The sequence below is a fragment of the Macaca nemestrina genome, chromosome 10 (assembly GCF_043159975.1).
Source record: "Macaca nemestrina isolate mMacNem1 chromosome 10, mMacNem.hap1, whole genome shotgun sequence".
NCBI classification, from domain to species: Eukaryota; Metazoa; Chordata; class Mammalia; order Primates; family Cercopithecidae; genus Macaca; species Macaca nemestrina.
In genome coordinates, this window is record NC_092134.1 from 18,549,011 (window position 1) to 18,568,066 (window position 19,056).

Genomic DNA, 19,056 nt, shown 5'->3' on the forward strand with positions numbered 1-19,056 from the left:
TAGGTCTCCTACCCCCGGAGAATCTTGGATGCCCTTCTGTCAACAGAATTCCCAATTTAGTGACACCTCGGACTGAAAAGAGCTCTGCGGCAAACGGGGGTGAAAGTTTAAGAGGGAATAAGCATGTAATAGTCTCTTGCCAGACCTCACACATGCTGAAGGGAATATTTACAGCAAACTGGCCAAAGTAAACGACCCCGCCTACCCACCATCCTTTTCCCCTCCTCCCCGCCTTTTTTGTAAACTTCAGATAAACACCATTTGATCACAAAAGGGTCGGTTTGTCCCCTTTATAGTTTGAGGCAGGCAGTGCGGCAGGGAAAAGTGGTGCGGGCTAAGCTTCCGTCTCGGGCAAGGCCAGCTTCTTTGCTGGCACCGTGGCCTGGGCTAAGGACAGTTGATTTGGTTTTGTTCCCCTCACCCCCACCCGACCCCACCCCCACAAACGAACATTATTTTCGGGGTCCTCCCCCCACCCACCTTTAACACTCGCCTACATGCACTCACACTACTTTAAATGCTGCAGGCATTGCAGATAGAGAGGTTTTTCAGTTAATTTACTTTTTTAATTCCAGACCTACAATTAAATGAAAACTCTTTTTGCGAAAAGGTGGAGGAATATTTCAGAGACACCAGAAATTATCTGGGTCTTTTCTGACCCGAAATCTGCCCTCTTTCTCCCTTCTCCTGCCCTTAAGTCACCCTCTTCTTGGACTCTGTTAAAGGGCAGGCTCTTTCAACGTCTCTAGTCTGTCTTTTGTTGAGTGTTAAGACCGAAGGAAAGAGGATCGAGGGGTCTGCAGAGAGAAAAAGACCGCGGAGAGCCGGCAGCTGGCGCCTAATGCCGGGGTCCGGGGCGCGCTGGCCTCGTGGGTTCTCCCGGAGGCCAGGCCCAGCACAAGCCTTCTGAACACGCTGGCCAATGTTTAACCCGAATGCAGTGGCCACCAGGCCGCTTTTGTTTGTTCGCAAATTAATCACCCAGCGCATGGCCGGCGCCAGAGTGGGTTTATCACCCACCGGGAGGGGGGCGCGCCGGGCACGCAGAGACAAAGAGGAGTTCGCACCTTCCCGCTTTTGATCCCAGAATTACGGCGGCCTCCCTGCCTAATACGAGCCTCCTGGGGCCGAGTCTGGGAGGTCAGTCATAATTGGCGGAAGTTTGCAGACCATTAGCAAGATGTCGACATTTTCGATTCGAACCCCGCAAACTTTCCTCTCGTTCTCTGCTTCGCGCGCTGGAGGTGGGGGTGGGGGAGGACATGAGGGTCAGAAGTAGTGATCTGGGGTGATCCCAGGGTTAAGTTAGAGCTATGGGCAAAAAATAGGCAATTGAGGGAGGAGGACAGTGTGAGGGGCAGAACTCCCTCTCAGTCCACCCGCGGAGCCAAAAACAAGTCGAGACATTTTTTAGTAAAATCCGCAAGCTCCCCTCCCATTTCCAAAGCAGACAGCTGGCCAATGCGGAGGAATGTCTCCCTGCTGTGCGTGGGACGCTTGGGGGCACCGAGTGGGTGAGGAGGGGGTCGGTCACAGTGTGGTTGTAGAACTACTTTGCTTCCACTCCAAGTGGTGGGGCAGAGACTGGCCTGCGAGGGCAGGCAGGCAAAACCAGATCGCTGGGATTTGGGGCCGCTCTTGAAAGTGCAGCGAAGCGGCCCCAGGCCCCGGAGGCGAGCAGTGTGGGGGAGGGGGATGCACTTTTTTTTCTATCTTTTTTGGGGGGATCCCCAGAGATTCATGAAACCTTGCAGTGACCTCCGTGTTCTGTATAAGGCGGGGAATGGCCTGGCCTTTCGCACCCTTCAGGGCGGGGCGTAGGGGATGCGGGAGGGGGTGTTATGAGCCAACACTCTAGGGTCCACCACCTCATTTTTTTCCCCTGTCTCTCCTTTCTGTATTTTAACCACTGGCAGAGACAGACAGAGAGGACGCCAGAGAAAGACACACTGAAAGGGAAAGAAAGGGGCGAGATGGCGAGCCAGACGGAGTTCGCAGAACCACTCTGTTCTCTCTGGTGACTTCAGGGAATTCTCAACGCTGGCGCCAAACTCTCTTAACCATGTGCGTCAAAAATGCGAGGCTGGAGAAGCTTGCCGCCTCAAAAGGTCCACCCCTATCTCAGCGTGGTTGGCCCACAAGAGCACTTCATTTTCACTCGTCCCTTGCTGCCACGTTGGGGTTTCGGAGTTGCTGGGAGTTGCGGGGGTGCACAAGGCAAAATGCGAGAGAGGCCTGCGCTGGCCTGCAGAGACTCACACATCCAAAGCCAGGGGTCTCTGAAACCCCTAAGCCCCCAGATCAGCCCTTTCTCCGTTCCCTTTCCATCGAAGAAGCTTTCATCTCAGGAAAGATAAAAGAACATTGTTTTCAAGATTTCCCTCCATCTAAGCAAGGATGGTCCAAGTCATTGGCTCCCAGAATCAAGAACTGTGGGCTTAGGCGAATCCTCTGACCCCGACCGGGCGCTGCGGTAACAGAGTTAGTAATTCGGCGATTGGTAAGATCCGGTCGTTTCCCTCTCGTCCGCCCAAGAGGAGGCCCCCACCCTACCCGTACTGAAAACAGTCATCTCGCCTCTGAGGTGGGGGCGTTTCACGGTTTGTTTTACAAACTCAGCCTCCCTCCCCGACTTCTGGCGAGATAAGTCTCCGGGGTGGAGAAAGAACTGAGGCACCGAGAGATAAGTGCGATGCCTAGAGAAGATACCAGGCTGGCGCGCCTCCCCCAACCCACTCGCCCACCCCTTACCCTCTGCTGTGCACCCAGCCGGGCCTCGAGGTGAGGGCAGCGGCTTGGAAGGGACAGGCTCAGAACCCAGTCCCTCGCTGTGCTCGCTTTGTCCAGATCCTCCATTCTCTTCTCTACACCCACACCCACATCCAGGTGGAATATGGGGGCCCGCATGCAAATGAAAGACGAGATCCAAAAGGGCCGGGTAAATGCATTTCGTAAAAATCCTAAGTCCATCTTCCCCAGGAGCTCAGACAGGGTCAGCCGCGCAGGCTGTGTACGTGTTTGTGTGTACGTGTTTTTCGGTGTGTGGTTCAGTCCCACTGTGTTGGCGCGTGTTCGAGTACAGATGCACTGGGGGTGTTTGGGTCTCCGCACATGGCTGCAGGTGGGGCACAGTGGAGAGGAAGCCCACACATCCGTGTGCTCCCCTAGCCCAGATGCAGGGGAGACCAGCACCGAGACACCCGAGCCCGGGAGCCCTTTAGCGGCGGCCAGGCGGAGCTTGGCTCCACGTGGGGCTGGAGAGCACTCAAGCCTGTAGTCTCGGCGCTCGCCTCTCCGCAGCCGCCGGCTTTTGTAGAACCGAGCAGCCGGATAGCAGCTCGCGGGGAGGCTCGGCCACCCGCCCGGCTCGCCTGGGGCCGGGAGAAGGAGAGCTGGAGAGAGTACCGGCTGCGGCGGTCGGAGAGGCGAGCGGAGTGCAAGAGAGGCGAGCGCCCCTGCCCGGCGCCCGGGCGCGCTCTCCGCCTTCCCCTCCCGGCTCGCCTGCTCGCTGATTCCCTCCCTCTCTCCCTCCCCCTTCCTCCTTGGCCCTGCCTCCTCCCTCGATCCCCGGCTGGATGACTGAGGCATTTCAGACGTGGGCTGAACCAGAGCGAGCGAGCTCAGCGGCTGCAGCGATCTCTCGATAAGCCACCTAGAGGCGACTCTGTGCGCGCGCTCCCCAGTGGCTCCCGCCCTCCCTCTGATCATGTTGACATATTCACAGGACAGGCAGTAGTACCGATGCGGCGCTGCGACGTTACAGTTTCCGACACCTTCTTTTTATAACTCAGCTCTATCCCCCAGCACTCGACCTGTGAAAACCACGCCTATGCAGCAACACAATTGGTCCGAAAGCGTCAAAGAGCCAATCAAGAGGCCTCCGGCTCCCCGCAGCCCACAGCGCAGCCCGACCTTCTAGAGCCGCCGAGCAGACGCCCGGTGAATTCTAGAGGCGGCGGAGGGTGGCGAGGAGCTCTCGCTTTCTCTCGCTCCCTCCCTCGCTCCCTCCCTCTCCGACTCCGTCTCTCACTCTCTCTCTCTCCCTCCCCCTCTCTCTTTCCCTCCGTTCCATTTTTTCCCCCTCTAAATCCTCCCTGCCCTGCGCGCCTGGACACAGATTTAGGAAGCGAATTCGCTCACGTTTTAGGACAAGGAAGAGAGAGAGGCACGGGAGAAGAGCCCAGCAAGATTTGGATTGAAACTGAGACACCCTCCGGAGGCTCGGAGCAGAGGAAGGAGGAGGAGGGCGAACGGAAGCCAGTTTGCAGTTCAAGTTTTGATAGCGCTGGTAGAAGGGGGTTTAAATCAGATTTTTTTTTTTTTTTTAAAGGAGAGAGACTTTTTCCGCTCTCTCGCTCCCTGTTAAAGCCGGGTCTAGCACAGCTGCAGACGCCACCAGCGAGAAAGAGGGAGAGGAAGAGAGATAGGGGGCGGGGGAAGAAGAAAAGAAAGGTAAAAAGTCTTCTAGGAGAACCTTTCACATTTGCAACAAAGGACCTAGGGGCTGGAGAGAGATTCCTGGGACGCAGGGCTGGAGTGTCTATTTCGAGCTCAGCGGCAGGGCTCGGGCGCGAGTCGAGACCCTGCTCGCTTCTCTCGCTTCTGAAACTGACTTTCAGGAGCGGCTTTTTAAAAACGCAAGGCACAAGGACGGTCACCCGCGCGACTATGTTTGCTGATTTTTCGCCTTGCCCTCTTTAAAAGCGGCCTCCCCTTCTCCAAAAGACAACTTTCCTTCCTCCCTTTGAAGTGCATTAGTTGTGATTTCTGCCTCCTTTTATTTTTTCTTTCTTTTTTTCTTTTTTGTTTTGTTTTTCCCCCCTTTTGAACTATGTGCTGCTGTTAACAACAACAACAACAAAAACAACAAAACACAGCAGCTGCAGACTTGTCCCCGGCTGGAGCCCAGCGCCCCGCCTGGAGTGGATGAGCCTCTCCATGAGAGATCCGGTCATTCCTGGGACAAGCATGGCCTACCATCCGTTCCTACCTCACCGGGCGCCGGACTTCGCCATGAGCGCGGTGCTGGGTCACCAGCCGCCGTTCTTCCCCGCGCTGACGCTGCCTCCCAACGGCGCGGCGGCGCTCTCGCTGCCGGGCGCCCTGGCCAAGCCGATCATGGATCAATTGGTGGGGGCGGCTGAGACCGGCATCCCGTTCTCCTCCCTGGGGCCCCAGGCGCATCTGAGGCCTTTGAAGACGATGGAGCCCGAAGAAGAGGTGGAGGACGACCCCAAGGTGCACCTGGAGGCTAAAGAACTTTGGGATCAGTTTCACAAGCGGGGCACCGAGATGGTCATTACCAAGTCGGGAAGGTAAGCAGTGGGGGCCTCCTCCCCTAAGCTGCTGGATAGTTTTATCCTCCCTTTATCTCTCTGCTCCCAGAACAGTCGGTTGGTCGGTTATTACGGCTTGGACGAAAAGTTAGATCCCATAGAAATATGTGCACAGACTTCCAGGCCCTGCCCCAGTGGCAGGAAATTTCAGCTTACCTGGGCATCTGCACGGGTCTTATATTTGGTCTGCATCGTGGGTTCCCTCCCCAACAGACAATTTTTCAATGGAGCGTAGATATCCCTGCAGGGAGCAGGAAAAAAAAAAAAAAAAAAAAGGCACTCTACTGCAAGAAATGCACTCTGCAAACCCTCCTGGAACATCCTTATTTCTTTGTTGATGTTGTGTTGTCTGTTTTATTTTGTTCTCCAGAAAGAAAAACTTAAAGCCCTCTCCTTTTGTGTGGGTAGCGGGAGGCCTGACACCAGTCCCCGGCCCTTTCTGCCCTCCAGTCTAGCCTCTGGGTCTAAAGGGGCCTGCTGCTGCCCTGGTCAGAGAGAAATCGAAGGGCATTTTGGTTTGTTTGCCCACACCACTTCACGTGTCTGTAACCCAAGGGCGAGTTCAGCAGGCAATTTTGCATAATTTAAGATTGTGTTTGCAGACTGAAGGAGCCAGTGAGGAGACACACACTGCTTTTTTAATGTGTGAATATTATCAACCATATTTTACGTAATATTTAAAGGTCCTTGCCTGACCAAAACCTGCCTGGAAGAGAAGATCCTGTAACAGTCATTTAAAAACACTGATTTTTTAAAATAGCATTGAAGCCTGTAAAGGCATAAAGTTAAAAAGATAAAAATAAAATCCCCTTCATGATATCTTAAGCATTCTGTCTCCTTCCAAGCTAAATGAGGCCAAAGTTTGGCATAAAATCCTCAAACCCACAAGACATTTAGTCAGTTTTCCAGCGAAGTGCTTCCTTGCTTCCTTTTAAGTCAAGACTACAGAATGCCAACATTTCTGTGAAATTAACAGCAATGTGGTGGCACAATCTTGCACTTTTGGACTGGCCTAAGGAGTGGGGGAATGTGTTAGCAGCTCCATGGGCAGATAGGTTATCAGGCCAGGGAGTGCACCGAAATCTGCAAAATTCGTTCTGCGAACTCACTGACGACCAGTTTCACTTCGCCCACAGCGGGATTGCTATTCTACAGCAGGGAGGGGTGCAACTTGACGTTCATTTCCTTGATAAGTTTAACATTTTCTCATCAATGGGTGGTGGAAAATTCTAGTCTTAACTGACCGCGCTTTACTAAAATCTTACCCCAACCTGTTTAGAACTAGATACCCACAGAAAAAGACATGGGCAAGAATTTGCTATCCGGAGGGCAATCTGTAAAGTCGTACAAGGAAAAAAAAATATTGAAGAAATTGTTAGACAATGTAGAGAAATGCAGTGCCACAATGCATTTGTTTTGAACCTTGGGACATCTAAATATGGAGAAACTGAGAATATTTAATATATTAATTGTGGAAGAAAACAATTTTGCAGCCAGGTGCCTCACTCTGAAACATATAAGCTTATCAGTCACAATAGAAAGTCTTAAACTTGGTTTCAATATTATATGATACATAGGAAATCAAACCCAAGATTATGGGTGGTTTATCTTTCTTTTTTCTTTTCTAATCTTTCCTTTTATAGGCGAATGTTTCCTCCATTTAAAGTGAGATGTTCTGGGCTGGATAAAAAAGCTAAATATATTTTATTGATGGACATTATAGCTGCTGATGACTGTCGTTATAAATTTCACAATTCTCGGTGGATGGTGGCTGGTAAGGCCGACCCTGAAATGCCAAAGAGGATGTACATTCACCCGGACAGCCCCGCTACTGGGGAACAGTGGATGTCCAAAGTCGTCACTTTCCACAAACTGAAACTCACCAACAACATTTCAGACAAACATGGATTTGTAAGTTTCATTGCTCTCTTCAGTAAAATTTTCTCCTTCTTCACTGAGTCAAAGGCAGTGCTTCCCCATTTCATGAGTTTCAGCCCAGACTTCTCCTTTGCTTCTCCCTGAGCATAGCAAACTTGTCCTTGTCCGGAAAAAGGATTCGGGGTGTTTCTCTCCGGATAATGGAAGACCTGGCGTTCTAAAAGAAATGGGGCAAGAAAACTTACTGGCTTGTGTTCTATAGCATTTCCAGCTCTTTGGTAGATGCCTGACCTGAGAGTGAAGTTAAAAACCATTTTTTAAGAGCTAAAATCAATTTCAAGGCTATGTATTCATAAAGGATTTGTTTTGTTTTAAAATATCATTCTTCTGTTTTGAAACCAGCCATATTATTTTCTTGGGAAAGTTTACGTTTTGGAGACTTGACTCTGTTGGTTAAATGGTGTGAATACATTTTTAAAAACTCGTTCTTTTACTAAAAAAAGAAGTGGGCTTAGGTGAGAGTCAGGCTTACGCTAAACGAGGCTTAGATCTTCAGAAAAAAATGGTTTGTGTGTTGGGAGTGTATATATGGATTCAGTGAGAGTGCTTAGAAACTTAGAAAACTTGGATTGCTTGTAGAAATCAGGCAAAGGACCTTTTGCGCCTTTTCCTACCCCTCCCCAACATTTCAATAAAATAAACAGAGTGATAAGCAAGGAGTAAGCAGAAAGATTAGGCCCAGGAAGACGCGAATGGCGCGGAAATATCTTCAGCGGGCAGGAATTGCATTTGAAGCCCTTGATTTGATTAAGGCATAAATATTCCTCTCTAGAGTTCAGCCTTTCAGGGCTTTAAGTGGATTGGGCTCGTCAATTAGTGGGCGCTTAAAGTACTGAATCATTTTGTAAATTAAAATGCATGTTTTTCTCTATCTTTTAAGACTTTGGCCTTCCCAAGTGATCACGCTACGTGGCAGGGGAATTATAGTTTTGGTACTCAGGTAGGCTAGGGTTCAAGGTACGAATGATCCTTAGATGGTGAGGGTGGGGGGGACCCTTTGGCAACTGAGGAGCAATTTGGATTCTCCAGAAGATAACATCTGTGGAGCAAAATGTACCCAGGGGGTACTCCAAGGAGGTGGGCTCGGTACAAGCGTGGTACCCTGCGGTGGGGAAGATTTCAGCCTGGCAGGGGTTCTAAGATCCCATTTGTTCTGCTAAATCCTTGTTTTATGTATGTCTCCTCTTCCCTGCCCCTGCAGACTATATTGAACTCCATGCACAAATACCAGCCCCGGTTCCACATTGTAAGAGCCAATGACATCTTGAAACTGCCTTATAGTACATTTCGGACATACTTATTCCCCGAAACTGAATTCATCGCTGTGACTGCATACCAGAATGATAAGGTAAACCCAAGGGACTTTCCTTTTTAATGGTGATATTTTGCCTTCCCCTTAAAAGCTGCTTTAAGTCAGGATGAGAAAGTTACAAGAGAGTGGAGATGAGAGTCTTGAGTTTTCTTTTGTGAAGCATTTGGGTGGAAAGGACAATGACACCTCAAGGAGACAGAAAAACACCTTGACTAGGTAGGAACAATGCTGAGCAAAAAAAATGACATACTAATTTTGCCACAGAGAAGCTCCTGTAACTGCTGTCATTGATGCTACCCACTCCTCCATTCCTTGGGCTTTGTCCTGTTTATTTTAAGGTTCATCTTCCCCTTGAGGAAGAAGGATCAAGAAGTCATATTCAAAAGGAACCAGCTAAAAAATTAAGGCAAAAGCATTTGGGATCCTGGGAGGGGAATCCTGGTAGAGACCAGCTTTTCTGCCCTAGCCAGAAATCCTGAGTAGCTGGTCTGGTTTTTATTACCTTTTATGCTGCTGTGTTTTTTATGATGTGTGTGTATGTGTGTGTGTGTGTGTGCGTGCGCCCATGTGTGTGCGCATGTGTGTGCATGCATGCGTGTGGTTGGAAAAACCTACCCTGATCACAGGGTCATACCAATGGAGTTGTCTGAGGCTTTTGAGTTGAGGTGGCCAAAGTCACCACTTCATTTGAATTTGTCCCCCCCTGGCCCTGAATCTGGAGATTAGAAGGATCCCCAAAAGGGAAAGCACCTGATATCTAGAGCTATGGTGGCCTGAAGGTCATGGGCACAGAAAAAGTGACCCTTAGTGCCGATTCATCAGTTCCCAGATTGACTGTTAGCAGTTATAGGGGTGGGAGGAGGGACTGAAGACCCCCACTCTGCAATCCTGGACTTGAGAGAGAGTCCTTTTTACCTGACAACACACTTCATTTTGAACTCACTGTCATTGTCACTGTCCTTGGGTCCTCTGTGGACTTCATGGTGGGGATGTTCCAGCTAAATTTCTTTAGTCTGAATACCAGAACATCATGATCATCTCTCCCTGTGAAACCCGAAGTCTTGGATAGAGCAATTTATTCCAAGAACATGAATCCAACCAAGGGTCCCCGTTTCCACCTCTGAGTAACTCTGTGTATATAACTTCTCCCCACCAAGGGGAAGGGATTTGAAAGATTACACACTATGGCATTTTTCTCAGAGTGCAAAATGCATGTACCCTCTAGACCCAGAATCCTGTGAAATGAAGTTGTTAATGTAATAATAAAATGTAGCATTTTTGATCAGACAAAAAGGCCATGGGCCTTCTCCACCTAATGGCCATGGCAGAGAATATAAATGAAAACAAATGTTTCCAGTGGTCATTCAGTACTATAATTGTCAATATTGTAATTTCCTCAAACCACCCCCCAAGCAAAAAAAAAAAAAAAATCAAACTCACTGCTGCACTCACTCCCGCACAAGGGTAGTGAAACCCCATAAATCATTTATTGGATTCATGGGAAAGGGGTGTGTGTGTGTGTGTGTGTGTGTGTGTGTGTGTGTCAAGGGAGCATGCTATAATTTATGATTGATTGCACTGTATAAAAATCAAAATGAAAGCATAATTTTAAGATCTACAGGTTTTCCCTTTTGATGACTTTGACAACACTTCCATGTCTAAACTCAAACTGTTGGCTGCCCAAAGAAAAGAATTTCTTTGAATAATTTCATCCCCAAATCCCTGGTTTGGCCTCATATAGGAGATACAAGCCCTGCTACAGTTTCCTTTGATTTTTCTCTTAGTTCTCTCCAAACTTCTGCCATTATCTCCTTTTCCTGGCATATCTATATGACTTCTGTTGGCAATCACATCTCTAGACTTGTTGAGTTGGGAAAAACACCCTCAAAACATTCTAGAAAATGAGGCCAATGTCTCTGTCTTGCTTGTGTCTCTTCCAATAGATAACTCAGTTAAAAATAGACAACAACCCTTTTGCAAAAGGTTTCCGGGACACTGGAAATGGCCGAAGAGAAAAAAGGTGAGTTGAAACAATTATTTATTAGATAGTTTAGAAAAATCACTTTTTTTTAGGATCCAACTCTGAAGTATTAGAAGTGAGATGCAGGCACTTGTCCTGAGAAAAGCGGGTGGAAATCATTCACTTTCCCCACTGCTACATGCTTGCTGCTGTCAGTATACCCAGGACAAGTACTTTTCCTGCCTCCTTACCTTTAAGGAAGTTAACTAGGCTACACCTTACATACTTATCTCTGGAAGAGAGGCATCAGGGATAATAGATTATACAGGGATGCCTATTAATTCCTAATTAATTTAAGTTCATCCTAGGCAGGTCCCAGAAAGAACCATGCCATTGACAACATGCTTGGGAATTTTTGCAATCCTGTCTTCCAAATACCATCAGACAGAGCGGGGGCCTTTGGAAAGATGTATGGCTCCCTCCGTCCTTCGTGGGGACAGTGTATCATTTTGCATTAAGTAGACAGCTGGAGAGTATATGGAAGAGGGTCTCCCCTCCCCCACCCCCTTTCAAAGAATTTCTAAAATCCAGAAAATCACCCCCACATTTTTAATAATTCATGGAATTATTAAATGCCCTTGGGATGGGCATTAAAAAATAATTGGTAACAGCTCAATATATTTTTATTCCAATTAATTTATTAGTAAAACGATTACAGTAAAGTCAGCATAAAATAACCACTTCCTCCCAAAATCTTAGCAACCATCCAAAATTTGGGTATGCTGGGGACAGACAGCATTGTGTTTGCAGGATTGGACACCCAGTTCTCCCTATATAAGACCAGCATTCCAGCTGTCTCCGACTAGATCCAGCCTCTCCTCTTGCTTTTAAATAAAAGTTCACAGCCCAAGCAAATGCTTTTTCCTAATGAAACCCCCATCTTGAATAAATGCAACTGAAGCCTCCTTGCTTTCTCCCTAACCCTGTGCCACACTCTTCAGCCCAGTCACAGGGTCAAGAACAATGCTTGGGTCTATGTTGCTGCCCTGGGGCAAGCACGTTTCAGCGCATTGTGTTGTCCCTGGGCTGCAGGCAGGGTGTGAGGCATGTGTGTGCCGCTTTGGAAAGGGTAAGGGAAACAAAGAGGGGAAATGTATGTTACATTCTGTAACGTGGGTGTGGGCTTCTGCCACAGAAAACAGCTCACCCTGCAGTCCATGAGGGTGTTTGATGAAAGACACAAAAAGGAGAACGGGACCTCTGACGAGTCCTCCAGCGAACAAGCAGCTTTCAACTGCTTCGCCCAGGCTTCTTCTCCAGCCGTCTCCACTGTAGGGACATCGAACCTCAAAGGTAAGCCATGCCACCTTTGTGATCACTGGACTCCAGTGCCTCGGGACCTGGAAGAGTTGAAGGGGGATGGGGCCCAACCGGGCACTTGCCTTTTAAAAGCTAGAACCCTTCTAAACATCCTTAAACAGAAGCCAGAGTTCAAAAAGAGCTATCAGGTGTGTCTCCCCTTCCCCCCTAAGGCAGTAGAAGGAGAGCACCGAGGCCTTTCCCCTAGATCCTTATTTGGCTGGTCGGGAGAGGAGGTGGGTGTCTGTTTGCATACTACCTCTTGGCAAGCAGCTTTGAAAACCTGCTTGAAGCGCTTCTCTCTTTTCTCTCTGTCTCTGTTTCTTTCTCCTCCCATTCTCTCTAACCAAGAGAGGCTCCAACTGCTGACTTTTCACTGTCTTTGAACTCTAGGTTACCATGTGTTGGACTGGGTGGGGGGGAAGCAAGGGATTCCCTGCCACCTGGAACCGGGAAGGTGGCCTAGAAAACATCCAGCTAGAGAGCAACAATTGACCTGGGAGAGGAGGTGGAGCCCTGGGGATCTGCGGTGGAGGTAGAGCTAGGGGAGGGGGTGAGGAGTGGACGTGATGGCTCAAATCCCCCCTCAGTTTCCTGTGTTTAAAGAGCAAGCACTATTTATTTGGAAAGACACACACACTCTCTCTCTCTCTCTCTCTCTCTCTCTCTCTCTCTCTCTCTCGACGGGAAGAAACCTGTTTTTTAGTGAAATAAAATGCAAGTCCTTTATGTCTTCAATCCATTTAAGCTGTAAACATAAAATAGGATCCCTTTTTCTTTTCTTCTGGTGGAACACCCACAGAGGGTGTGGTGAAAGCAAAAAAGAATCTATGATTGTCTCCGGGCCGTGAGCCGGCTGCCTGACACTCATCTCTGTCTGCAGGGACTGGGGCAAATACAGAAGGTTCAACCGAGTGCTGGTGTTGAGGGACAGGTGTCCCTTCTGCCATTATCAATTCAGATGTCAGGGTTGCTGCCGAACAAATCCTTCCAGAGTAATTCACAAATCTGTGGAAGGTGCTGCTCTCTGTCATTCACTGACCAAAAACTCTTATAGTAATTAGAATATGTTCCAGCTATGAGTTTTAATGTTAGTTTTTACTTTTAAAAAGTTAATTTGCAATTGAATGGGGAAATGTATATGAAATCTTGCACCGCAGGAACTCAACAAAAGAAGTAAAATTCATTATAATAAGAAGGGCTACTGATTTGGGGGTTTGTCCATCTAAGGGAAAGTTTAAACTCTGGGTAAATACTTTAAATTCATTAATCGCTTATTGAATTTTCCAGCAATGTTGTTGGGCACGATTATCCCCATTTTGCAGATGAGAACACTGAGGTGCAGACAGACTAGGGGGCTTTCCCCGGGATTACACAGCCGCTAAGCCACGAGCTGGGATTCCAACTTGGGAACTGGAGTTCTATTGGCTCAGATTGGAGCTAACGCCCTTCTGCCTTGTTTTTTTCTTCTCCTATGGTAGATTTATGTCCCAGCGAGGGTGAGAGCGACGCCGAGGCCGAGAGCAAAGAGGAGCACGGCCCCGAGGCCTGCGACGCGGCCAAGATTTCCACCACCACGTCGGAGGAGCCCTGCCGTGACAAGGGCAGCCCCGCTGTCAAGGCGCACCTTTTCGCCGCCGAGCGGCCCCGGGACAGCGGGCGGCTGGACAAAGCGTCGCCCGACTCGCGCCATAGCCCCGCCACCATCTCGTCCAGCACTCGCGGCCTGGGCGCGGAGGAGCGCAGGAGTCCGGGTCGCGAGGGCGCAGCACCGGCCAAGGTGGAGGAGGCGCGCGCGCTCCCGGGCAAAGAGGCCTTCGCGCCGCTCACAGTGCAGTCCGACGCGGCCGCCGCGCACCTGGCCCAGGGTCCCCTGCCCGGCCTCGGCTTCGCTCCGGGCCTGGCGGGCCAACAGTTCTTCAACGGGCACCCGCTCTTCCTGCACCCCAGCCAGTTTGCCATGGGGGGCGCCTTCTCCAGCATGGCAGCCGCCGGCATGGGGCCCCTCCTGGCCACCGTGTCTGGGGCCTCCACTGGCGTCTCGGGCCTGGATTCCACGGCCATGGCCTCTGCCGCCGCGGCGCAGGGACTGTCCGGGGCGTCCGCGGCCACCCTGCCCTTCCACCTCCAGCAGCACGTCCTGGCCTCTCAGGTATGGATCCTTCTTCCTGCCTCCTCCAGTCTTTCCACCTTTCCTCCACTTTCCCTGTCCTTTGCCAGCAGACCTGCACCGACCCCTTTGGCCTAGTAGCTGTAATAATTTTTACTGAGCCATTACCAGGTTCAAGGCTTAGCTCATTGAGTTATCATGACTTCATTCTCCCCATTCACCCCAGAAAAACTTTAAAATTTTTCCTACGTTAAAGGCCGTTTCCAGCAGAGTAGATAGGTAGTAATAAAGATAACAGCTAGACACAGCACTTACTTTCAGGCATTCTTCTAAGTGCTTGCACTGTATTGACTCATTTGACCTAACCCTTCAGGGGTACTATTATCACCTCCATTTTACAGATGAAGGGGAAGACGCCCAGAGATGCTGAGTCACTTGTCCAAGGTCACACAGCCCGGTACATGGTGGAGCTGAGACTCAACCCCAGGCTGTCTGACTCCAGGGCCTCTTTGAGGGTTTCTGATTTTAGCTTCAGAGCTGACACGTCTCTTAAGTGTCTCATAGTCAACCCTCCCCCCGGGAATGGGACTCTAGGCCTGGGGAGGAGAAGTGAGTACTTCCTGAGTAGGAGTTCAGTCTCGATTCCTCCAGCCTTTCCTCCCATTCCAAGCTCTTCTCCCCACCCCCAAACCCAAGCAGGCCAGCCTATTCCTCAAAGGGTTAATGGTTGTGCACACGTGGGAAATGTCAGAGGACAGGGATAAGCAGGGACTGGGGCAGGCCTAGAGGCCTGTGTGTGGCTCAGACAGCTGTGCTAGGGGGAAGTCTCAGGCGGCTGGAAACACCCTGAACTCGATGAAAAGGTTCTATGAGGTTTTGCATGCTGTTGCCTTTTGTTTTGTCTGAGCACATTCGTCTCCCTTCCCTGAGCCAAGAAGCCAGATTGGCCTCCCCTCCAGGGAGGAGGGAGCTGAGAAAAGGCTTGGCTTCTGGCGTTTCTCAGTTCCTCCCATTTCCTCTGCTGGCTTCGCCTGGAGACCCTGTCCTAGGTGGACAGGTGGTTGGTAGATCAGGGGCTGCCTGGACAGACAAAACCTTAAGGGCACCTCAAGGCATGGTGCAGAGAACTGGCCCAGGCCAGGGTCCCTGCATCTTAGATGCTGCTTCTGCCAATTCCCAGCTTAGTGCACTCCTGAACTCCTGGGGCCTACCTCGGCTTCTCACCTGGAACACCAGTAAATCATGCTGGACAATTTCTTTGTCTCTGTTTATAGCAAATGCCCTTTTATTTCCCTCCCCCATTTTCCTTTTGCTTAAGATCTTCACTTTTTTTTTTTTTGGAGAAACTTCTAGGATTGGGGTAGGAGGATGGGGGTTGGGGAAGAAGAAAGATTTTAAAAATTATTCTTAATAATTTATGTCCTCTGGCTTCCCCTTGCTTACCTTTGTGGGGTAAACTGAATCTGTATCCCCATTTAACAGGTGCAAGGAATAACCCTTAAGGGGAGATTTCCTGGGGGCTGCACACACTGTGTGCAGCATATTGCAGGCTTTCACTCATTTAATATCTACAAAGTCCTCAATAAGCACATGAATTACTTATGATTTCCCTGTTTTTTCTTCCTATAAGGAAGCTGAGGCACAAGAAGTGAATCAAAGTCTCTTGGCCTAGGGTGACACAGCTAAGATTTGTACCTAGAGATTTCTGAGTGCTGACTTATCTCCTGCCCCCACCCATCTCTTCCCCCCAAAAAACACCACCACCACCACAACAAAACATATCAGGGATTCATGGCTTGCCCAATGTTGGAGGGGCAGAAGAGAGGAGATGGATGAGGTAGGCTCCTCCCACCTGGCTGACTCGCTGTGTGTCTCTTTTCTCACCCCAGGGCCTGGCCATGTCCCCTTTCGGAAGCCTGTTCCCTTACCCCTACACGTACATGGCCGCAGCGGCGGCCGCCTCCTCTGCGGCAGCCTCCAGCTCGGTGCACCGCCACCCCTTCCTCAATCTGAACACCATGCGCCCACGGCTGCGCTACAGCCCCTACTCCATCCCGGTGCCGGTCCCGGACGGCAGCAGCCTGCTCACCACCGCCCTGCCCTCCATGGCGGCGGCTGCGGGGCCCCTGGACGGCAAAGTCGCTGCCCTGGCCGCCAGCCCGGCCTCGGTGGCGGTGGACTCGGGCTCTGAACTCAACAGCCGCTCCTCCACGCTCTCCTCCAGCTCCGTGTCCTTGTCGCCCAAACTCTGCGCGGAGAAAGAGGCGGCCACCAGCGAACTGCAGAGCATCCAGCGGTTGGTCAGCGGCTTGGAAGCCAAGCCAGACAGGTCCCGCAGCGCGTCCCCGTAGACCCCTGCCAGACACGTCTCTTCATTCCAGTCCAGTCCAGGCTGCCGTGCACTTTGTCGGATGTAAAATATACCACGGGCCCGCCATGGCGTTAGCCCTTCCTTTTGCAGTTGCGTCTGGGAAGGGGCCCCGGACTCCCTCGAGAGAATGTGCTAGAGACAGCCCCTGTCTTCTTGGCATGGTTTATATATCCGGGATCTGGATCAGATTCTGGGGGCTCAGAAGCGTCGGTTGCATTGAGCTGTTGAGGGTGGGAGTTCCAACATTTATGTCCAGAGCAACTTCCAGCAAGGCTGGTCTGGGTCTCTGCCCACCCGGCGGGGAGGTGTTCAAAGACATCTCCTCAGTGCGGATTTATATATTTTTCCCTTCACTGTGTCAAGTGGAAACAAAAATAAAATATTTCAAAAAAAAAATCGGGACAAGTGAATACATTAACATGATTCTGTTTGTGCAGATTAAAAACTTTATAGGGACTTGCATTATCGGTTCTCAATAAATTACTGAGCAGCTTTGTTTGGGGAGGGAAGTCCCTACCATCCTTGTTTAGTCTATATTAAGAAAATCTGTGTCTTTTTAATATTCTTGTGATGTTTTCAGAGCCGCTATAGGTCTCTTCTTGCATGTCCACAGTAATGTATTTGTGGTTTTTATTTTGAACGCTTGCTTTTAGAGAGAAAACAATATAGCCCCCTACCCTTTTCCCAATCCTTTGCCCTCAGATCAGTGACCCAGGGGAGGGGGGGATTTAAAGGGAAGGAGTGGGCAAAACACATAAAATGAATTTATTTTATCTAAGCTCTGTAGCAGGATTCATGTTCTTTGACAGTTCTTTCTCTTTCCTGTATATGCAATAACAAGGTTTTAAAAAAATAATAAAGAAGAAGTGAGACTATTAGACAAAGTATTTATGTAATTATTTGATAACTCTTGTAAATAGGTGGAATATGAATGCTTGGAAAATTAAACTTTAATTTATTGACATTGTACATAGCTCTGTGTAAATAGAATTGCAACTGTCAGGTTTTGTGTTCTTGTTTTTCTTTAGTTAGGTTTATTTCCAGGTCACAGAATTGCTGTTAACACTAGAAAACACACTTCCTGCACCAACACCAATACCCTTTCAAAAGAGTTGTCTGCAACATTTTTGTTTTCTTTTTTAATGTCCGAAAGTGGGGGAAAGTGCTATTTCCTATTTTAGCCAAAATTGGGGAAGGAGTGCTACTTTCCAGCTCCACTTCAAATTCCTTAAAATATAACTGAGATTGCTGTGGGGAGGGAGGAGGGCAGAGGCTGTGGTTTGACTTGCTAATTTTTCTTTTGTTATTTGTATGTGCTAGTCTCTGATTTCCTCACAACGAAGTGGAATTTACTACTGTTGTCAATATCGATGGTGTTTTGAATGGTGCCTATAGAGATATATTCACAGTTCAAAAGTCAGGTGCTGAGAGATGGTTTAAAGACAAATTCATGAAGGTATATTTTGTGTTATAGTTGTTGATGAGTTCTTTGGTTTTCTGTATTTTTTTTCCCCCTCTCTTTAAAACGTCACTGAAATTTCAATAAATTTTTATTGAAATGTCTTTAGGCCTTGTGTTAAATGCTTTTCTTTGGGAACCTTTCCTGAAGGTGGACAGTCAGGAGAGACTTTACTCTCTTCTTGTTCTGAGTTTACCCCCTTCCCTTCGCCTTTAAATAATTAAGACCGCCCCCAGCGAACCAAAATGAGATGTCACTCAAGTTACAAAGCTAAAAACAAAAGTCCCTTACTTGAGCGAAGGGAGCCACTTCAATCTGAAATTACTTTTCCTTTAAATTAGGGAGCAAAGCGGGGAGACGGAAAGGGGCCTGATGAGAATACAGAAAGAAGAGTGATTTCAGATACTTTCAAATTTTAATGGAAAAAGACTGACGTGCTCCCTAAGTTAGGTTTTCCCACCCAAATCCGACCAGAAATAAGCTCGGCAGTACGAATGTTTTTCGTTTTAAGCTCGCCCTCCCTTTTGACATCAATCTGGCGAATCCAAGTCAAAAATATCTTCTTGCACCAGTGTGTTTGGCTCGGGGAAAAGGCCAGCAGAATCCCCCAGCAGTCCGAGCGGGCTTGGCTAGGCAGCAACCCTCCAGGTTGTAGAAGTGGACAAGACGCAACGCCTTTCCACTCCGCAACCCCCCACACGCCCTGCAGTCCCTGGTGCCTCAAATTGAACCAGGCTGGCCCAAGGCGCCCCTACGAGGCCCCATCCATCCCGAGTTGTGCGTGCGAAGCGCGGCCAGCTCCGCGAAAACTTAGCTGTGTCACGCGAGGGAGGAGGGAAATTATTCCTGAAAGGGGAAAGGTAATTCCAGGGTGCACATTTCACCCCCTCCAAGGCAAAAGTCACCCAGGAGGCTGACATCCTCCCCTAGTCTCCCCTTCAAACCAGTCTCCAGGCTGTTGGGGAGTTGCCTTTTGAAGTTCAATTTATCTTTGAAACATTCAATAAAAAATGATGAGGCACTGTCAGTCTTTTGGTCTCCCGACCCCCAGCCTCGCCTCCGAGGTGTGTGTCTGTTGGGGGGTGGGGGCGGCACTGGAAGGTTCGAGGGTTAGTCCATAGCCCTTTTCTTGCCCTGGGGGCCATGACGTGAAGACCCAGCTGGAGCCTGCCTGGCGGCTGCCTCCTTCCCCACCCCCCAACCCCCACCCC

The 19,056-nt window shown here is 49.4% G+C and overlaps 1 protein-coding gene across 2 annotated transcripts; it reads left to right on the plus strand.

The window, feature by feature from the left end:
• The first annotated feature begins 3,613 nt into the window (after positions 1-3,613).
• Positions 3,614-17,949, plus strand: LOC105495376 (T-box transcription factor 3). 2 transcript variants are annotated; one of them, XM_011764822.3, is made up of 8 exons: positions 3,614-5,315; positions 6,980-7,247; positions 8,155-8,214; positions 8,476-8,622; positions 10,530-10,606; positions 11,742-11,899; positions 13,387-14,057; positions 15,905-17,949. In XM_011764822.3, exons 1-8 carry the CDS (start codon positions 4,927-4,929, stop codon positions 16,364-16,366), a joined length of 2,232 nt encoding a protein of 743 aa, XP_011763124.1. In that variant the 5' UTR covers positions 3,614-4,926; the 3' UTR covers positions 16,367-17,949. The 2 variants fall into 2 exon arrangements, with proteins under 2 accessions (XP_011763124.1, XP_011763134.1); XM_011764832.3 differs by lacking the exon at positions 8,155-8,214 and having other exon boundaries at positions 3,616-5,315.
• Positions 17,950-19,056: the final 1,107 nt, after the last annotated feature.

Excerpts from the sequence above, each read along its gene's own strand:
- LOC105495376 (XM_011764822.3), top strand. The coding sequence starts at position 4,927 with ATGAGCCTCTCCATGAGAGATCCGGTCATTCCTGGGACAAGCATGGCC. Across the intron at positions 8,215-8,475 it reads ATTATAGTTTTGGTACTCAG|ACTATATTGAACTCCATGCA; the intron begins GTAGGCTAGGGT and ends CTGCCCCTGCAG. Across the intron at positions 14,058-15,904 it reads AGCACGTCCTGGCCTCTCAG|GGCCTGGCCATGTCCCCTTT; the intron begins GTATGGATCCTT and ends TTCTCACCCCAG.